This window comes from Anser cygnoides, chromosome 8 (assembly GCF_040182565.1).
Source record: "Anser cygnoides isolate HZ-2024a breed goose chromosome 8, Taihu_goose_T2T_genome, whole genome shotgun sequence".
In the NCBI taxonomy this organism is placed as follows: Eukaryota; Metazoa; Chordata; class Aves; order Anseriformes; family Anatidae; genus Anser; species Anser cygnoides.
The window spans coordinates 13,707,288-13,729,605 of NC_089880.1; the positions used below are offsets into that span (position 1 = coordinate 13,707,288).

Consider the following 22,318-nt stretch of genomic DNA (forward strand, 5'->3'; position numbering starts at 1 on the left):
TGGGTTGAGTCCAAATTTGCACTATTCTAGTACACTGACCTAACGGAAAAATATTCTCCAGAGTTTAACGTAGCTCAGACAATCTAACTTGGTCACTTTCTCTAAATAGTGAGATGCTGATAATACAGCCTTACAATAAATGTGTGTTTCTGCATTACTTAAGAACAACAAAAAGCAAAATCAAAAGCATTTGCCATAAGTATCCTAACAGCACATACAAAAAATACAATTAGAATGCAAAAAAAAAAAGTTTGACTATTACATAGTATGTTTCCAAGACATCTTGTTTCCATCTTAAAGATCACACAAATTATTTCAAGAGAAATTTGAAACTGAACTGTGCACCTAGAAATTAATTATATTATTCAATAATACTGTGCTACTGATGTTTTTCTTTCTTTTTCCAGGGAAAAGTAGATTAAATACTTTTCTCACAAAAACTTAATCTGCATTATCTTATTACTCTTACCTTTCAATGGCCAGTTCTTTGTTCGAGAGTTGTTGAACTGTAATGACCACTTTCTTCTCAATTCCCTGTTTAAGTTTGAAATACAATTTATCTCTATCCTTTGGGACTGGGCTAAAAGAATAATAATAAAGAAGTCCTTTAGTACAGATAGAGAAGATTAACTGTTAAATACAGAAGAGACAGTAGTAACCAACTTAAACGGTAAGTTAATTTTAGAGAACCTCTCATAATATAATCATAAATTAATAAACAGCCACTGAAGCGTGATTTTGGCTTGTACGTAGCATCCTAACTGCCCACAGGATTTATCAGGCCCACGTAGCCAATAATTCATGGGGCATTTTGGGTTTTGAAATAATAGCAAGTATGCTACACATGAAGCAAAAAATAAACAGGACATTTTCACATTATCAACTCTTATCACCAACTCTCTCCTCCATTCCAAAATTTGTGTAATTAACTGTTAAGCAAAAATTATTTTGTTCCCCTGTAATGATCAGAGTAGTTTACAGTTTTCTAAACTTACAATGAATCTGGAATTAATTAGCTTACAAAAATCTCAATTAAAAGAGTACTAAATTTTACTTATTTAGAAAAACTGTTTTAACAGAATTTTGTACAGACTTCCTGTCTTTTCCATTTGCACAGACCTACCTTGAGCATCTCTATCAAAAAACGTCTTTAAAAGAAGCTAATTTGAAAAATGGATGCTGATTTTTTAACATTTATATAGAAAATATACAGAAAAAAATGTAAAAACAGAGCAACAGCTTTCTACTTATAGCAAGTCTACTTATGGAAATAAGTCAAATGAGTTTCACTGCAACATAGTAGTTGTAAATTTTGCAAGCATGCATGATTCAGAAAGATTTCTATTTTTCCAGTCAGCTTACCTAAAATTTCCTTTTCCATCATCTTCTTTGACTTCTAAGGAAACACTGAAAGTGTACACATCACTATCTGGAGTAGGAAGAACAAAGTCCTTAACGTGATCAGATGCTTGTTTGGAAGAACGTTTGAATGCTGTTGAGAAACTATATAAAATTCGGCTGACCTGCAGAAAAGCAAAAGAAATAGAAGTATTATTAAAAAAAAAAAACAGTATATTTTAATGTGGTATTGTGATATGTTATCTTAAGGAACAAATTCAGATATACAAGAGTTTCTGAAGTCAATCCCAAATTCAGTCAATTCTAAAATTACTGTCACTTGCCTTTTATACCAAAGAAAAACAAAAAACAACACAAAAAACCACCACCAACACACACACACCTTTCATATCTGGTGTTCAACAGCCAAGCAAATGCAATAGTAATATTACCTATTTCTATTCATATCATATTCACTTCTGCTGTAATGCTCAGTAAGTTAATACACATTACAAGATTGAGAATGCAAACCATTAGAGGACCCTAACAATTTATATTTCAAGTAATGCATTTGAAAATACATCTCACAGCTTGCTCATGCAAACGTTAAAAAATAAGGTTCTTGTTTTTCATCCTTTGTTTTTCCACCCTAGAAAATCCTTCTCTCAAACTATCGTGCAATTCTTGCCAAAATAAATAGGGCAACCATAGTACTGTAAGATGATTCTTTGTAAATCTCAAAGATCTACACTATAAAATGAGTCTGAAACCTACCCAAATGATGCCTGAAAAACAAAATACTTACCTTAAATCTAGGCTGTCTAGAGTATAACTTTTAATTTTTATTAATATTCACATATGACCACTTGCATGTTTTGTAAAATCCATTGCATGTTAACATATTTTTCACAGCAATATATGTTTCCACATCAGGAACAACTTTTCCAGATACGCCTTGCATCCTTTATATGAGTCACTATAGAACATTTAATACTCACTGCCTCTTTAATCTCACAGGAGAAAACATGAATCTGGAACTCCTCTGTTCCACAACTGCTTTCAGTGAATGCAAAACAGTCACTCTCTGAAGTTCCAGTTTGTCCACGCACACAAAACAGCACCTTATAGATTGGAAAAGAAGCTATCTCCACATTGCTCGATTGATCTATTATTCTGTTGAGGGAAGGAACAGGGAAGATCAAGTGAAAAGGTCAGTAAAACAAACAGACATACCTAAAAGATTTTTCTGCAATTAAAAAAATATCTAAACTGTACTTACTATTAAATTCAAGCATACAAGCTGCAGAGTAGGAACAGATACATCAGGTTCCAGCTTTAAGATGTAAAGCTTTTTGGTTTTAAAACAAATTAAGCCACTATTACACACCGTAAGACAAATATAGTACCTCCATCTCACGCAATAATACCGATCACCATTGCTCTGAGATCATTTATGAGAAACAAAAGCAGAAATGTAGAAACCACAGCAGCCATGAAAACATAGTTTGCATACAAAGACCAAAGAAAAATCTCTGTTTAAGGAAGCACTGTTTATGCAGAACATGTAAAACTACATATCTTAGTAAACAATTCCTGCTACGTTAGGTGATCATGAATCACAACAGCTTTAAAAGCACCAAAAATGTAAAATCCAGTCTGCCGTGAACATCTGAATTTATTATCCTACCCTATCCTTTGAGCTAATTATGGTATTTATAGAAAATTAATAATAAATTATATATATTTATCAAACAGGCTTGTGCTCAAAAACAAAAACCATTTCCACTGGAATTAGGCTTTTCATCCTCCTCATCTTTGTAATCTCAGAAAACTTTAGTGGACTCATACATCTGTAACAAATATATTAACTCCCTTGAAACACTTCAAGGTGCCACTTATTTCTTTTTTTTTTTTTAAACAAAAACAGAAAAAAGTTTATCATACTAGAAAAACAACCTTAGCACAAAAAAAATTAATCAATGTAAATAATGAAAGTTTTGTGTTTGTTTCTCTAAAAAACAAACTGCAAGAAAATTACATTAACAACTACAAAAATAAATGTAGAAAACAAATGATAATAAGAAAAGATCACAGCAACAACACTGTCTGTAGCCCCATCAAGAAGAAATTGCTGTGTAATGCTCTGGGTTATCAGTATGCTGGCTGCAGATATAATCATACTCTCAGGCAGGATAACTTTTGCTTCAGCAGCACCAGAAGGGTATACACACCTTCCCACCCAGCCCTTCCCATCTAAATGCCATTTACACTGCTCTAAGGGCTCATACAAAGCTTTAACTCATTTCGAACTCCTAAAAGAATCCAAAGAGTATTTGAGAAACTTTAAAGAGAACAGGGGTGGTGTGCTCACAATGGACAACTGCACAATGAATTTCAAGCACTAACAGAGCTACACAGGCCTCCTCTGTCTTCTCGCTCTTTATGCGTATGCACATTCACACCGAGGCTGACTAAGCATTAGATACTTGAACAGAATCCCAAGTCAGGAACAATAAAGAAGTATTCTTCCAAAGGCAAGAAAAGCCCAGAGAGGATTCAGCATACTGTAATAATGGAGGGACATGTGAAATGGAACTTCAGATAACAAGTGGCCAGGTATTTGGAATGGAAACACTCCTAAAAAGATGGCACTGGTGTCACTTGAACTTCGATGGAGCATATTATACCACACAGGGGTTCGACTTTACAGTTCTGTGCAGATTCTTATGCTGTCTTTACTTTACGGGTGGCCCTCTGCAATTAAAGATAAAAGGAACCTGAATTTTTACTTGCAAGGAAACAACCTTCTTGAATGGCCACAGAATCTATGAAAATAAGTACAGCAAACCTAACATCTAACGCCCGTGTGACAGCTGCCATACTTAAAGCATGAAGTGCAATTTCCTAATTCAAATGAAGTATTGCCATAACCTCAAATTAAATCTTAAATTGAGTTCAAAGACCAAAATGGAAGAAAATAATTTATATGCTTAAAGCTCTCTCTATCTAGGAAAGATTACAGTCAACACAGTTTTCACAAAAAGATGAAGCAAGAAGGTCTAGAAGCTCAGACATTTAATTTATCAATAAACTAAGGACAAGAGTTAAATTAGACCAAGAATCCGTGTCTCTTACCAGAGGAAGATAAGAAATGAAGGAAATCTAACCAGATTCTTCAGAAATCTCAACTTCAGAGTTAAAGTAAATAAATAAAAATAAAAACCCCTGAATATTAAGATGCTCCCTATTTCTGGATGCGGGGCCACTGCAGATACACCTTTATTGCATTCTGATTAACAGGACACTTTCATCACTAATTAAAAGACCCTTCTCACAGGGAACAAAAAAGTGTTTTCTACTGTCTGGAGATAATCAGCATATGCATTGTGAGGCAGGCACAGGTGAGACCTGGCTTTACCATAGCTATATCTGGAAGTAGAGACTAACATCTCAATCCCTCAAGAAGAATGAAAGAATAAAACAAACTCCCTTAGGTAACCCAAGACCTGCAGGACTACCACTACCTCCACATATTTACCTTGCAGGTGATTACACGCTAGAAGAAAAATGGGAGAAAACAGGCATTATCAGCTCTCCCTGTCCAAAATATCAGTAATCACTGAACAAGATGCTTATGTGGCCCTACAGCTAACAAGTGGGCAGTTACTGATAATTAGTACAGAGAAATTGACCCTCAGAGTAATCCCACACTCAAAAGGTGACTTCCAGCCTCACGTTTCATTTTCAGGATTCATTGGTTTGAAAAGGCTCAAATCGACCTTCATAGGGTTTAAGGAAAACAACCACAAAGAAGTGAAAGTGATCATCATTGTGGCACTTCCACAGATTAATCGCTTCCCTTTCAAAGACAAAGTTTTCCACTGAAGCTGTACAAGAATCCTAGCCCCAAATCCAACAATTCTACTTCCCCATGTGAGTAACGAAGTCAGAACTCGCCTTTTACGTGTCTGTGCAAGTAAAAAAAGGAACATTTGTATATTACCTTACAGAGCCTTCTGGAACATTTGGAACATAAAGTGTTACGGGTAAAGGGGCCTGACATGAGTATTTCATGTTTGCCATGGCACGCAGAGCTTCTGGCTCATTCCGAGGGGCAGACACCTTCATGCAACCTAAATAAGTCAGTTTGTTAAACAACACACTGTCCTCTTCCAGGGGTTCAGTAGGAGAAGACGGCCTTGGTGCAGACACTTCTGAAAATAAAGAAAACATTTCTTTAACCATTTGGTTTTATTTTTCACACATGGTTTTCTGAATAAGTTTCAGAGCAAAATCTCCTGTTGCTTCTGAGAAGCATGGGAGTAAAAAGTCCAACTCCAACAGTAAGAAATCCACTCAGCAGCTTAATATTAATATTATGGCTATTCTAATGCAGGTTCGCAAGTACTGCTTTGGGTCAAATTGCCTTTTGATTCTTTTTAGCAGTACTGAAATACATGCTTTCCTTATGCTTCATTCCCAGCTGTTCTTTACTTTGGTTTCCTTCTATATCCCCATTCCTACTCATTATTTTTGCATAAAGATGCCCTTATTTCTCTTCTCGGCCATGTCTTTGCAGCTTGTATAGAACTATTAAATTTAAACATGGCTCACATCGCTGAGATAGTGACAATGAATGCATGGAACCATCAGGGAGCTTAAGAAAAGAGATATCCATTTGATCCTCTAATCAGCAGAAGAGAAGCATTCTTTTTGCACTATCACACTATTATGGACAGGGAAGACCTTGAGGGAGCTTTTTTGTTTGCTTGCCTTTTTTAAAGGCATTTTGACTTATGATAAAAGAAAGGAGAGGTGGAAGCTAAGAAAAATTCAGAATTATAAATCAGAGTATCTCTACAGGTCCTTTCCAACCTGGATTACTCTATCTTAAACTCCTTTTCAAAGGCAGGTCAGGTTAGATTAGGGCTAGTTACCAAATTGAATCAGGTTGCTCAGAGCCCTGTCCAACTGATTTTTTATCTCCAAAGATGGGTATTCCAAACCTCTCTAAGAAACCTGCTCTCTGTTTTTCTATTCCTTTTGACTATAACAAATATTTCCACAACACTTAAGTCATAAAGGCTGCACAACTGAATGATTTCTATTGAAGAGGAGGAAAAAAAAAAAAGCATTTACAAGTATTTGTTAGTGCATTCGTGCTAAGTTACATTCTGTTTGATGCAGATCAGTCTGCAAAAAATCTTGTCAAATAGGAACCCAGTAAGATAAATTTCCCAAAACAGATCATTCTAAAATATAGCATAAATGTAATTAACTGAACAGTGTTTCCATGATTTATAAGCCGTGTATCTTATTCTACCATTAAAAACTTATTTGACTTCCTAAACAGATACTATGGGAACTATCTGTCTGATAGAATGACACAGAAGTGCTCTGCATACTTCTGAGGGAAAAAAATAATAATTCAAAGCCCAGGGACAAGGCAATAGTCTTGTATTCCAAATAATTGGGGTGTGGGGACAACAACATACTTTCATTCTAATGTCTTGCTGTCAAAAAGTAACCGAGAAGACCCAAATTCTTTGGTAATTATTCCTTTTCTTATATTACATTTCAATGTTATTAAAAATGCTCTAGCAAAACCACCAATGAATTATCTGTAGACAGCTACCCTGCACAGAATATTGACAGTTACAACTAGCCAGTGCAATTCAAAAGTAAAAAATCCAAACGAAACAAGAGTTCAGATCAGCTGTCACAAAAGTGTAAATCATATCGATGAGAGCAAATTTTAAAAATTCAGTCAGACTACTAAATAGCTTCTAAATATTTTTGGACTTAAGGAACGGAAAGGCTTGGGGTGAAAAAAAAGGTTTATATAAAAAGCTTTCACTCTTCCTTTTTTAATAAAATTTTCAAAAATCAGCAAAACAGCACAATCAGTTCTAGCAAATATCAATTTTGTAACTGTTCTTATTCATACTTGGTGATAAAACCAGAGACAAAAAATTTACTAGTTTGCTCGTGGTATATCTCATTTTCAGGTAGTAGAGTCAACAGACACTCATGAAATTTCTCATGTTCCATCAGTAGCACCTTTACCTCATCTAGAGTATGTTCAGCGAGTTACCTGATACTTAGTCCTGACTCATCTAGGGCTGGAGACAAAACCAAAGCTATCTTGACCAAAACTGAATAGCAAGAGGTACTGATCTGAGTACAGTCTGTTCCTGTCTATAACCCTCTCCTAATCTGAAACGGAGAAGAGGCCCCAAGCTATTCTCCAGAACAGTTACAGAATAAAGTTCCAGAAAGCATTATATTCATTTTAACTTGAAACTTTAAAGGAAGGAACTGCCATATATGATCGGGAACAGGACATAAGATGGGGAAGCATTTTGTCAATACCTGTAGTAGAAGGGTCTAAAACAAGGTGCAAAGATGGCTGATTTGTTTGACCTGCTGACCCATCTCCAGATGCCTGGCTGCAGGCATCACTGGAACCTTCTTGGAGAGTAGTGGAGTTGTTCTGGTCTTTTTCAGAATCCCTCAGTATCTCTTCCATTGCCTTCTCCAGCTGATCATCTCCATTTGAAAATACCTGTAAGTAGAAGGGTATGACATTTTTTATAGCTACTTGTAGTTTGACTACTATATTTTACAATCTTGCTGCAAAAGTTAAGAAACACTTAAACAGGACAACACGCTAAGCGCCTGTAAGACTGTATCATTCTTAGGAAAAAATACAGCCTTCCACAAATACTAATGTTTCAGACCATAAAACAACATAGCCAGTAGTAGTAAAGTTGTTTTATGGATTCTACCTTGCAGCTTATTTAGTAATTATATCTGAAAGTGTTTAATTTAGACTGAAATTATTGGTTGTAAATAACTGCCAGTTATACAAAGATAAAATATTTCTCATCTCAAGGGGAAAAAATTTGTATTGTTCAAAGAAGACCAAAACCAGTAAACCAGCTACTGCAACTGAATTGGTGAAATTTGTAATTAACTGAACAGCTGTCATCCAAATACTAAAATATTCTGGTATTTAGAGGTAGAAAGCTTCTAGAAAAGCTTTTAGTCATGCCTAAGGTAGACTAAGCAAGAAAAATAAATTAAAAACAAAAAATAAACTCCAAGACCCACTGTGGTCTATTCCTACATAGCATGTGTTCTCTTATGAAAAAAGTATTCAGTCTCTGATCCCTAGGTAAAGAATACTTCCTAAGCTTTAATATGAAGCTTAATTTTTTAAAAGAGCTTTTTAGTCCCTTTTTAACGTATAAATCCACAGAATACTAAGAAGTTATTGATAGAAAATCTGAACAGCTATATTTGGACAGACTTGCTTGATCTGAGCTGTTAATTTCACTAGTAATGAGCAGAGACAAATAATAGTCTAAGATACTCCTCAAGAGCACACAAGTATCTGTAATTAAATATTCAAAAGAAGTTTCCTCTTTTTGCTTAATATGAATCTTAATACTTATTTAAAATAAAGCAGTAGTAAACCTTTAGCTGAGGTTTTTCATCTTTTCCAGAGGAGTCCTCAGACTGCTGATGAACCAGGACAAAATCTTCATTAATTAACGGGGATACAGTTTCAGGAATTCTACTGGCTTTGCTAAATGATGTTTTGACTTCCATCTCAGGTCAGTAGTCTTCTCCTGCCAAAATAACCTACAGAAGAAGGAAAATGTTAAGGAATGAGTTTTTAAGCTATAAATAATATGATAATAGGTGTAATAGGAAGTTGCCATAAGATAACATCATACTTAAAGTCACACAAGTGTATTATAATGTGCTTAATGACATTTCTCAAACTGATTTAGTTGATATACAAGTTCACTTTTTAATAGCAAGTGCGATTTTTAGGGTGTCTACTTAAAAATCCTATGATTTAACAGCAGAAACTGTTATCTATGTGTATGGGTAACACAAAAACAAGCCTACTTTGGAGCTTACGCTTCTGCTGTTTTTAATCCTCCAGAGCCTGCTCCCTCTGTCTCCCTAATTCCCACCTTTATCCTTTCCCCCTCATAAAGATCTATTCCTTAACTAGAATGTCACACAGGTTATGTGAAGATGCAGATTATCTGATGACTAGTTTTCCAGAAATTATGTATCAAAGCGTATACTATACAAATGAAAACATATTTAACAATTATGTTACAGTTGTTTTTTCATTATTATGTCTACTGATGAAGTCAAAGATGATACTAAACCACAAACACATCCTTCTCAGCAAGTTTCTCTGAAATTGTCTACAATAGTTAATCATGTTACTTACAAAAACAAAGAAAAGAAATAACCTGTAAGTACTTGAATAAGTTTTCTCCTGTCCCCAAAGGAAAAAAAAAAAAAAACACCCTTAAACAACAAAAAAATAGCAATATATTGGTATCTCTTCACATTGCAAGTTCATTAAAAAACAAAAGCAAACAAACATAAAAACCCTGCACAATCAAGACCAGTCCCAGCACTTCAGAATGAGGACAACTACTGTAGGTATCCAACACAAAGAAAGAATCACCTACGTTAATTCAGAACATCTTCCCTGGTCCCTTAGGGAACAACGACCTAGAATGAAGAACACTGGATACTACATGTTTTCAAAATAAAATGTATCTGTGCTTTTTTTCACATATATATATATATATATATAATTTAATATATAATTTATTTATTTTCCAGATACTTTTGATAAATAGCAGATACCTGCAGACACGGTAAGCTTCCATATCAGTTTCCTGAAAAATCCTAGTCAGGCTAAGCACTGGGCATTGGTGTGCTTAAGCCACAGAGTTCTGAAGGATCACTTACAGCAGTGGGGGACAAAAATTGCTCCCTACTGCCATACTTGCAAGGCTGAACGTGATTTTTACCTTGAAGCTGGATGCGGAGACCTAAAACACTGCTTGGGCCCTGCCTCCTTCTGAGCTACAGTTTCAAAATAACAAGTGATCAAGAAAAGAACGCAAATTTAGGTCTACCTAGAGGGAGCTACAAAAACATCACTTAAGAAAAGCCATGCAAGCCCTCTTCCTTTCTCAGCAAGCATTATTTAAACCCGCTAGCTACAAGAGGCAGTTCAGCAATTTGGAATCAAAAAACAAATGTGGAAACTACGCTTTCAATACAAAAATATTTTGTATCACTTTTGAAACCACAGTCAATATGCTTTTGGTCTTTTAAAGACGTGGTTTGTCATAACCATTTACACACACAACTCCACCAAAATATTTTCCCTCTCCCCAACACAGTCAGGATTTTACCTTTCAAGGCAGGGAGGTCATTATACCCAGAAGTCTCAGAACAACTAAAGGACTCAAATTCTTCAAATAACTAACTTGTATTGTAGCACAAAAATTTGCTAGGAGACTCACATTAGAAAGAGGCCACCAAACAATGGCTACAATACTCAGAGAAAGATTACAAATTTGGATCAGCAGTGAGACAAACTCACAAGCATGAATATTTTGCAGACAAATGACGTAAGGTGAGCTCCACCCGAGCCTTGGTAATGGATTCACCACTGCTGTCAGTTTTGATTCAGTGTTTTGAAGTACCTTGGCTTTAAAGGTCTTTCTGGCAAGAGACAAAACCAAGTTTAAATATATGACACTGAGTACGTTATGGACAGTTTATTAACCCCATCTAGTTGCTTTTTAACTAATGTAATCTTGGAAAAATGTTACTGAAGAACGTATCTATTATTTGCAATAAAGAGCCAGTCCAACTCAAAATGAGTATTAATTTCAAAGCCAATCCTCAATACAGTAGCAGAACTTCACTTTATGGAATTCTTTGAAGGCGATGAAAGAACAAATACAGGCTCCCTGAATACAGCATATTCTGGGAAATCATTAAACCTGCAAAGTTACACCTCCACGGGAGAAAAAAGCAGAGGGTGACGGGACGGGACAGTCCTGGCCACATCAGGAGCAAAGATCCAGTCCATCAGAAGCATCCCCCTCCCAGCCCACAGGTACTATTGCTGGATGTCATGAAGACAACAAACTAAAAGCCTCGCCTCTACGTCTAGCACATTTGCAGAAAGGAGGATCACAAGATACGCTACTTTGACGTTTTGTTGTGTTTTAGTCTAAGTTTCAGTCGGTGAACTTCATGCACGTACTTATGGGAGAGCAGCACGGGAGCTCCACTCCGAGAAGGCCCTACTGCACGAATTATTGAAAGACAAACGCAAGCTGCTAACAGCAGCGTATCACCAGCTCTTCTTTCTGCAATAACAGAGGACAGACAGACACACTGTCAACTAGAAAAAGCTTTTTGTAGCAATATTTTAACAAGAAAACCAGGGTAAATGTACATTTGTAAAGCCAGAGAAAATGCTAACAAAACGAGGGAAGCATACTGAGGTTTGTTCTTGCCTTATGTGGATAAAGATAGTTTAAGGGAAGTCCTACTTCCTAAATAAGGAAGACGAAGGAAGTATTATAAACAGCAGATGACTGCAGGGAGTTTCTAATTCCGTGCAAATTTCCTAAAAGCATACCATACGCATTCTTGCAATTACATTTGATTTGCAAAGCACTTAATGTATTTTAGAGCATAGTTTAAGCTTGAACCACCACACTGAGTGCAGACACATACCTTCTTCCAGACACAGCTATGCTAGCTGAATAAATTACCACGCCTGACCTTTTCATTCCAGCCTACTCCAAGCTGCCATCAGCATTATTCACCCGATGTTCTTTATCCCAGCTCAGTCAAAACTACAGCAGTCTCCACTTGACAGCCAAAGATGAACACGCACAGGTCAGCCATTCAGGAGGTGAGTTCCTTGACCATGCATCTCTACACTACTCATCCCACACAAGCACAGTTACGAGTCTACAAACCACACAGGTCTTCTGCTAAGACCACCTCTTGATGTCCACGACAGACATCATGCCAGGTGACAAGTTAAAAACAATGGAAACTATGGAAAATGTGGATATTATAAGGATCAACATCTCGCTGTGAACAGGTTGCTCATTTCCTCCCCCTTGCTTTCTAAATGGCATGTGACTAGAAAAAGCTTTACATACAATATTGCATGACCAATCTGTGATCAAAAATAATTTTTAATGCCTGAAAATATATCAAGAATCATGATCAAGTCATACTCAAAATTAAACAACTTGAGTAAAGTTCATATGAGAGTTTAATAATTTGACTGGGAGTCTCCAGGAGATTATTGAGATTTATACCATTTTAAAAAATAAGCTACTTAGAGGGAAAAAGTTGTGTTGTTTTTTTTTTTCCACATCATAAATACACATGCTCTAATACTTCAGCTAAGCACTTTTGAAGAAAAGCAATGAAGAGAATAAAAACCTCTTTTGAATGAATCAAGGTTATTTGGGGAACAGAAGGAACAGAACACCTGAGAGGGTTTTTTATACTGTATTAACAAGAAAAAAGGCAAATGACTTCTGGTCATCAGTAGATCATTATGTTATTTCCCTTTCTTCGTTAGCTTCACCCCATATTAAGGGCTTTTAGTCCTTAGTCATTGCACAGTTATAAACCTGAACTCCTCTCTTCCTTACAAAAGTCAAAAAACAAATGATAGTGTCACAAGTATGCACGTGCAAAGAACAGACCCCCCTACTAAACTCATAAATAAGCTTTTTTTTTTTTTTTTAATTGTTGACTGCTTTATCAGAACGTACAGACGGCTATACAGGCTACAGTCCTGTTCAGTTTATTCCCTGAAATTAGTATCAGACAATCCTGGAGCTGAACGCTCTCTCAGAATACTGATGAAAGAGGTTTAGCATTTGCATTTGGTTACTGCTCAAACTGCACTTGACAGTCAGGGACAGGAAAGTCCGTAGAAGTAACACACCTCACCTGCTTTTGCATGAAGTCCAGTGGCTTTGTTTAAGCTGCTAGTGCAGTTTAGTTTCAAATGGTGTCAATACACCTTCTGTTCTGGCAACAGCACTCGAAGGATAAAAAACACAGGCCAGATGGTCACTACCCAAACCATCGGGGTGAAGAGTCAGAAGGGCTCGTCCAACAATGCCTTCAAAAAGATGACAATAAATCGTGCTTTCAAAGTTCTCTTCACAGTAATACTGGAAGTATGTACTACTACCGCAAGGAAGTAATTTCTACAAAGGAAGTATCTTAAGCAGTCACATTCTTTCCTGTAGAGAAGATAATTCTTCCTCCACACTGATGAGCAATACCACGAAGAAAACAATTCAGAAACTCAGCAACAATTACACAGGAAGAAATTATCCCAAACCTCTGTTAAACAAAGCAACTGTATGACGAAACGACTGCAGTTCTGAAAGAGGAACAATCTCAGAAAGGGCTTTCTGGCAAACAGCTTTTCAAAACAAAAGATACTGGAGATAGAAAGTAATCAGATCTACCTAAAACAGGGGGGAAGAAAAGATCTTCCTCTGCAAAATATTTTAAGTTCTAGTGGTACCATGACGACTGAAGAAAAGCTGTTGTTTTCCTCTGTGAGCTTTGCCTTAGAGCTTTACACCACTCATTTCGTCTTTCCGTACTTCATTTCCCAACGCTTTGCTTATACAAAGTCCTAGACAAAAGCTAAGCCACTCCTGTTGGAATACGAGCATTTTGGGGCCAGAGACCAGAACTCACTGCATATGCTTACAGTGCTAAGCATGAGAAGGCCCAAACTTAGCAGCTTCCCTGCTTCATTCCTGTAAGGCACCATGGGTTCATCACAACTGCCTACGCCAGCCTCAGTGGCAGAAGAGCAAGAGAAGCTAAGGAACAGCAGCACTGGAGGACTCATGTCCTCCATTGGAAAGAGAGAATCAAAGGAAGGGTCAGCAACTTTCCAGAAGGGGATTGCTTTGCAGACCTGACTAGATGGAAAAAGTTCCTCAGCAGACAGGTCCCCGTTAGCAAAGCCATCTTTAACAGGAACCAATCTTCTGAAGCAGTTACCTGACATTTTCGTGTTTACTTCCAGCTCACTTTCAACAAGTATGTCAAAGTTACTGCTGAAGTTCACTGTAGGTTCGGAAAATATTTAATTTTCTTTCAGTATTACATTCGACATACCAGTAAACAAATCCTACTTCTTTTCAGAACTGATATTCTTCAGCGGACTCTGTGGGAGCTTTCCGAATTGGAAAGTCTCACAAAACTATGCAGTGATTCACCTTCTGCTAACAGATGCACGAAGTGCAAATGTACACCAAGCAGCGTAGCTTGTTCCCTTTTTGAGCCACGCAATACAATGCACCTGTGCGAAAAGAACGTTTAGCCAACTTAACTAGAAACCACAGATGTGACTTAGATTTGCAGTTTACTGAAGTGGTGGGCATTACATTTTAATTTGCTGCTAAGGAAGCTGGAAACCAGACAGACATGGACAGTCCCACACACACACACAAATAACTGAGTGTCTCTACCATTGCTTCGTATTTTAAGCAGCACGTCAAAACACTGTGCTACCGTAAGTCTCACCCAGGGAGGTAGCTACCATTATTGAGAGGCATACCTTCTTCAGAAAGCCAACAAATGCTTCACAAAGCTTTAGCTTTTCAATGCTTTTTCACTCAAGGACCGAATAGCTTTCTAAAATTCCTTACTGTGTTGTACATTTAAGCAGCACGGCTAACCATCTTCCACAAAATCCTTTTCTTTCCTATTGACCGAGTGGATGCATATGCAGCTGGAAACCCTAGGTTTCATAAAAGCAGTGTTTAAACCTCATCAAAATCAACAGCACTGTAATTTTACCCTTAATGCCAAATTCTCTCTGTGTAATGTTCATATAAGAAGCTAAGTCCCTATGTTCACACTACTACTGGTCCATGATCCATCGATTGTTTCCCAGTATCCTAGTTCTGGCTATGAAAGACACTGTAAAGCACATCTGGGAAAAACAAAATTAGCATTTACTTGGCTTACCAATACTGTTTCCTGAGATTAAAACCAACCTAATGTAAGGAGATTGCTGCTGTATAAAACATTAAAATGTATTATATTAAAATATTAATACGTATAGATATGTATATGTATAAAAGCATCTTCTAATTTCCATGAAAGCAACGTTAAGAGCTCAAAACAACAACAGCAAAAAAACAACCACGCACACAAGAAAAGAAAAATCAACCATACAACTAAAAAGTAACCACCGAGCTTATTTTGGCAGCACTGCCTCCTCTGTGAAAGCAAACTCCTACTTAATACACAACAGCAAATAATGAGGCTGTTCACAGACAGCAGACTGTTTTCAGTTGTTGTACCGGGTGCCTAGATACAGAGAAACAAGAGGCCTAGATACAGACTGGTTTTAAGTCAATTTTGTAGCCAAGGAATAACTCTTAAAGGAAGACAGAAACAAAAGAAAACTACATAAACAAGAAAATGTCTATTTTCCTTCAAAAGCATACTGCACACAGATCTTACAAAATAAATTTTAGCACAACCTTTTAAACAGATCCCATCTTGAATGCCATGCTCTTTATTCTAAAGGAGAGAAACTGCTTTGCTGAGCTGAAACTGGATTATGCATAAATCACTGAACCACTTAAAGATTGCAAAGACGAATAGTTTGGAGTCATTCCGGGAAAAATACTGGTCTTATTCATCTTAACTGTAAGATGGCCAGGGTGAAGAACCCTTCCAGAATGATGGTAGGCACGTGCTTGGTACATCAGTGGAGTGTGACTCAGGCAAGGAACCAGCAGACATTTACAGCCCAGCAGAGAAGGGCCATCTCTTCTCTTCAGCAGAGATCATCCACTGTTGCAAATCACAGGCAAGAGGGAAGATGAGAAGCAAGTGTAAACCAAACCAAATCCACCAATCCAACCCCGCTACAATTTAGGGGCGGAGGGAAGGGTATCATAAATGCTAGATGAAAGATCAGTCCAGGTGAATGAAAGAACACCGGGTAAGCTGCTAGCCACAAAGGCAGCCGCCAGTAAGCTGGATACTTCCATTTGCTCAAACTCCACAAACTAAGAAAAAAGCATTGCGGCGAACAAGCTACACCTTAGACAAAACAGAGTTAAAAATAAGGTTGAGTTGGGTGTTTTTAGAAAGAGAGAAACAATTATTCAGGCCTAAGATTTGTCCACACACACAAGTGAGCGGCAGGAGAAAGGAGCTAACAAACAGATGACACCAGCATACCTGCTTCTTACTGACACGTGGTACTTTATGCTGTTTACAAGTATAACCAGTAGCAGCTAATCCAATTAGGATTGAACCAATTTAAAGAAATTTTTGGATTTTCTGCTAATTAAAAGCAAAACTGTTGTCCTCCCTATCCGCCTTTCAAAACATATATTTTAGAAATAAGTATATATTATATATATAGTATATATATACTATATATATATAGTGTGTGTGTGTGTGTATATATATATATATATATATAAGAAATAAGAAATATGGCAGCTTCCACCACCCTACAGGGGTTATCATTCTTTTTGTGTCTTATGGGAGAAACACACACACACTAAAATACAGTAAATCTGCACATCACGTGTTCTGGTACGCAGGCTTACTGGGTAGCCTACCAGGATTTCAGACAACTCGCTTTAGCACAGCAGCTCATTGTACCTCAAGGACAGAGCAACCAACGTAAATGAGCACTGAAGTACTTCTTCACGCTGCTTTCCTGTTATCAGCTAAGCACTAACATTTGGCTTCTTGAGCCAGTAAGTCATTTCTTACTTTGGAAAATATAAGGTAGCAGCAAAGAGTGCCCGATTCTTCTCAGCTGCAGTCTGACTGGGCAGCACGTCGGTTTCTTCTGTTCTTCATTGCGAGATGATGCTTCCAGGCAGCATTCAAACTGAACCCAAGCACTAGCTGATTTACTAAACCATATGGCCACTCACTCCATAACCATAATGACCTATATTCCAGAGGATGGCAGTAGCATAGGACAACCAGTGTTTTAAAAAGGATTTACTGTTTTATCCCTTAATAGTAAAAATAACAGTGTCAGTTCAATTTAGCCTATGGGACAACCTCTCTCCATTAAATATACTGAAAGTTTCAGCCAGGTTTTTTCTCCACAAGCTATTATTTCCGATTTAAAAAAAAAAAAAAAAAACACACCATGATGTAATGCAAAGCAGACCATATGGAAGAGCAGGCTGATCTAAGGCCTGATCCTGTGTGCCAATCTTTCCCCGTGCCAAACAAGTGCCTTATGAAGCGTCTCTTCCAACAGCGCTGGAACACCGGAGACACCTCGATTCAGTGCCTGCCTCCTGAGCTAGTAAAGCCCTTGTTCCTCAGAGGAACCTGTGCCTGAGATTACAATTGTGATCTTAAGTTTGCAAAATAAATTTGGGGAATATTAAGTTTCGCAGATTCAAGGTGAAATAAGTGTTTTGTTCTTAACCCCAGAAACTACCTTTACCTCTGACCACAGGAAATGAGATTCCCACTTCTCAGATGCTGTTAAACGGCAGTTGGTCATACACTACCACCGTAGGCTGGACAAATGATACTTCCCAGCCTATTTTAATTTGATTTTCTTCAGATATTTTTCTTAGTTTTGTATCTTTCATTCTAATAGTTGTCACAGCAATCATGAGCTGTAAATGAGTAGCCACTCCAGACTTTTTTTTTTTTTCCAAAAACATTATTCATTTATGGATTTTCCAAAATGGCAAGGACTATGAGTTTTGGTTAGACAGCCACCAAAACTTCTACTGCTTTAGCAGCAAGACTGTCCAGTCTCAACAGTGCACCCAAGAATAGATGAGAAAGAAAAAATTTCCTTTATAACATAAAGCAAAACAAAGCTTCTCATTAAAAACAAATACTTTCTACACAAGTAATGCAATTAAAATCTTTTAGAGTCCAAGCTAAGATCTTAAATCATCACTTGAAAAATTAAATATTTAGATAGAGCATGAAAAGATGGAGACAACAGTTCTTTTAAGGGCTGAGACTAACTGAAAGTGAAACCTCAGGAAAGTCAGGTTAACTGCTTCAAATTGGGAAACCTGACTGTAACTACTATATAACGGTGTACACGACAACTAAAAGCCACAGTACATGGCTTTAACTATTGCCTCCCTTAGTCCTGTGCATGTTGAACTGTAGAGGTGCAAACAGTATTTAGTTTTGATTTGACCAGTAAATTCTTAATACCTCTGCATGCCAGAAGTCATCTGCTGATATCCCACATTCCCAGGGCAAGTTTTTATAACGATATTCTGCGACGCAGCTCTAGTACTAGTTTCAAAGGCCCCGACAGGTTTTAGAAAAATTAAGAAAATGAAAGTGGTTCCCTCCCAGAAAAACGGACTTCCACGGGTAAGAACAGTGCACTATGTAACCAGATACACCTGGTACTAATAAACTGCTCTGTCCATCTAATCACATTAGAATAATAATAATAATAATAATAATAAAACCTTTCCTTCTATTTCTGCTTTTTCCATTTTAAGTCTGAAGGATCAATACAATTTGCTCATGTCATCAATCAAGATGAGAAGAAAACGGTTTGGTCTCAACATGCAGGTCACTTTATATTTTCCAGAGTACCCAAACTCTTCTACAAACTGGTAAGAGATGTGCATATGAAACTTTCTGAAAGACATATACCAAGGAATACCACATATCTTCCTTAACTAAAACAAAGCATTATTTATTTATTAATAACAGTGCACTCTTTGGGAAGATTTTTGTTGTGTGATCTATTTAACTAAACAAATCCATTCCATAACTCAGGGTAGAACTACTGCTTGGAAAGGCAGTATGAAAAACACCAACTAACACCCATAAAAAAAAAAAAACAACCTCATTCATTCTGTTTATTAACTATTAAGAACATTTTATAATTCTGACCAAAAAAAAAAAAAAAAAACACATTACTTGATCTAAAGGAAGAATCACTGAAAGCCATACAATCATGTATCTGAAAATACTTATAAAAAAGCTGCTTCTGTTGCATTGCCTGAGGTTACCTTCAAATTAATAGCACATGTGTGTATCATTATATATGATCTTACGCAGGCCAAGGGCTCCTATCAGACAGCATCTGCTCCAACACATACAGCCTTGATTTTCAGAAGACGCTATGGATAATGGTCCCTTCTAAAACATTTTTTGCTCCCATACACTGGAACATTAAAGTATTTCCTAATCTCAGGATCTCCTCCACAGACTGCCTGAGAAGGGAATGGGAAACAAAACGAACACGCATACACTTTTTCCAAGAAACAATTTCTTTTCTTTCATCCCAGACATCCATAATGAGCAGAACTTACTTTTCCTCCTAAATGCTTAAAGAAAACACTGACTTCAATAAATAAATGAAATAATCAAAAGCCAGACATAATCTTTTTATTACTATTTTGCATTCTTATTTGTAAGAATTCCTCGAAGCAGCTAACAAGTACTGACAAGGTGCTATAGAAGACTCATAATAATAATAAAAAAAAAAAAAACACTTTTCACCAGCAATTATAAAAAACATAAATCTGAGGTGCCCGAAGAAGGGTTGGTTTGTTGGTTTTTGCAGCCTTTTCCTACTACTTAAATATGGTAAGTAGAATTGCTTCACAGGGTAAATTCTATGTTAAAACACCATGACAAAGACTTTTCAGATTCTTCTTATGGTGAAACTATCACTAAGCTCAAAGAAAAGCAATTTTTATTTTTTCTTTGTATAAACAAACTTCACTTCCCAGGCAGATCACCACTAATTACCTAAATCTTATGCACCTTGTTTATTTAATTGAATGACTCTCATTAATTACATTGGTGTAAGACTCAGGCTGATCTAGGCCAGTTGATAACATCAGAGATTTACATATCTTTTCTCCAGCATGACTTTAAAATAATACAATATAGTTGCTCATACCACCACCAAATATAACTGGAAAAATCGTGCAAAAAGCTATAGCAGGATTTCTGTTAATTTTCTTGACATAATCAAGGTGTCTAACCTTACCCAACAACAAACAAAGTCAGTACTTGTCTGTTGAGACAGGCTATCCAGACTAGCTGGACTACAAAGTGCTATATTTCTAATCTGAGAAATTCACCTGCTTGCCTAAATCAAAAAATCTTGAGGAGCCAAAAAGATGCAATTGGATTTTTTTTGGCTGTTGTTTTGTTTGGTTTTTAAAAACCACAGTCTCCATCTCTCAAAGGCTAAGCTAACTTGCCCAAAAAAAAAAGCGTGCTGTGCTGTGGGTTTCAGCACAATCCATGCATGGTTGTCATTAAATGTAGATATAAAACTCACTGTCGATATTTACATACTAACTACTTCAATTAAACATTTTTACTTCAGGAAACAAACGGAGGGCGTTACAGTCAACTAATGTAAAATATAAAATGCACAGAAATACTAATGACAGAAGTTCATCTTCTAATAATTATACAAGGATTTGCTTTCTATAACAGCATTTTCAACATGCTACCTTGAGCACCACTACGGGAACGTTCCATTACCAAGTCCCTAGGCTCAGGACAAGCCAGCAAAACGGCAGACATTCAGCTGAGAGATTGCAGGAGTGCAGCAGTGAATGAGGGGGGACCCCACATAACCTCAAGGCCGGTGTTACAATGGATAAAGCTGACACCACCAGGGAAAAGCTGGAGTGAAGTGCCTAACTGGTGGCTCACTATTTTGGTGCTGAAATTTATACGCCAAATTAACATTTGAATTTTTAAGTCCTGCTATACTGCCAAGAACAACAGAGTCAAAATTAGGAAGGAGCCACAGCCATGAACCTCTCAGATGCATCACAGCAACACGCTCTTTTAAAGTTTCGACACAACCAACTCTTACAACTCGTATTCACCTACCCAACGAAAGGACAGTAATTATTCTGATACCCATAAACTCGTTTAGCAGGACGTGCTGTAGGACATATTCATAGGGATCACTCATTTCCTTTCACACTCACAAAAGCCATTAACCCATGGGACAAGCAAACGATTTACAATGCAAGGAATCCAAACCCAAAACACAAAGTGCAACCTAGATGAGCACGCATTCAAGTCAAAGTTCAGTCTTCAACAAACCCAACAGAGTGTCCCAGCCCTGTGAGCAGGGAACAAAAATTCACGTGTTCGCAAGTCCCAGCAAAGCGGATGGTATTCACTGCACTCCTACAGACTGTAAGAACGGAATGTTACTGCGGCACATCCTGGGAGTTTTGTAGAAAATATACAAGATAACGCAACCACTTTTTCCATGCTCCACAATATCACCTCAGAAAGCATACGGCTGCCAGAAGGAACAAGAAGCAGGATCACAGAGGCCGGGGTGGAAACTGGTAGGGTACGCTGGAAGGAGCAGCACCTGTCTTTGTCTTACTACATACCCTTTGTCCTTACCTCTCTGGCTACCACCAGAAGTTAGATACTAATCTACGCTGTCCCTCAGTCTGACCCCTTCGTAGGCAGTCTCAATTTCTGATGTCTCAATAAAATGAAAAAAGAATCAAAAAAGGGAAGTTGTAATAGTCAAAGGCAAATATAGAAGCCGTAACAACTACAAGGAACTTCCAACTTCATGTTAGTCTTTTGGGGCTTGACAACCGATTTTCTTGGACATTTTCATCAACTTCCTCCCCTCTCCTAACCGTTTTTATACATACCTATAGCAATAAACAGTTCATAATTAACATTCAAAACAATGTGCAGTTACTGCGTTTTCTACGGTGCACTTACTTTTTTTTCACTCAAAAACATTGAACGGTTATTTCCAAAAAAAAAATCTAGCTAACAGTTGCCAGTTTGTTGAAATTTTGTAAAGCCAAAACAAAATTATTAAAGTATTAACAATTAGGATCAAGTATAATAGGAATTAAAAAACATTTTATGGTAAAGCTGTCCATGAGCAAACACAAACTCTGTGCACACAAACAGAAAGGACTAATATTTCCACAGGCTCATCTTCATTGCACTGCCCAGCCTGAGCTCTAACTCAAGTTTTACTCCCAGACCTACTGCTGGTATGCACATCAAGCTCTCTTTCAACTTCATTGCTGTTTTGTACTCAGATGCCCACACACAT

At 37.1% G+C, this 22,318-nt stretch overlaps 1 protein-coding gene across 6 annotated transcripts in view; it reads right to left on the reverse strand.

Annotated features, from left to right (window-relative positions):
• The window catches only part of RABGAP1L (RAB GTPase activating protein 1 like), a 248,438-nt gene that overhangs the window by 218,082 nt on the left and 8,038 nt on the right, over nucleotides 1–22,318 (reverse strand). For 4 of the 6 annotated variants that reach the window (XM_067001789.1, XM_067001790.1, XM_048073418.2 and 1 more), the window contains 6 exons: nucleotides 8,818–8,985; nucleotides 7,711–7,903; nucleotides 5,342–5,552; nucleotides 2,337–2,511; nucleotides 1,363–1,523; nucleotides 470–580 (listed from right to left, as the gene is read on the reverse strand). In XM_067001789.1, the coding sequence (XP_066857890.1) occupies nucleotides 470–580; nucleotides 1,363–1,523; nucleotides 2,337–2,511; nucleotides 5,342–5,552; nucleotides 7,711–7,903; nucleotides 8,818–8,952 (986 nt within the window). In that variant the 5' untranslated portion in view covers nucleotides 8,953–8,985. Of the gene's footprint in view, nucleotides 1–469; nucleotides 581–1,362; nucleotides 1,524–2,336; nucleotides 2,512–5,341; nucleotides 5,553–7,710; nucleotides 7,904–8,817; nucleotides 8,986–10,771; nucleotides 10,792–13,167; nucleotides 13,313–22,318 lie in introns of those variants that run through there. The other 2 variants (XM_048073419.2, XM_048073420.2) reach the window with 2 other exon arrangements.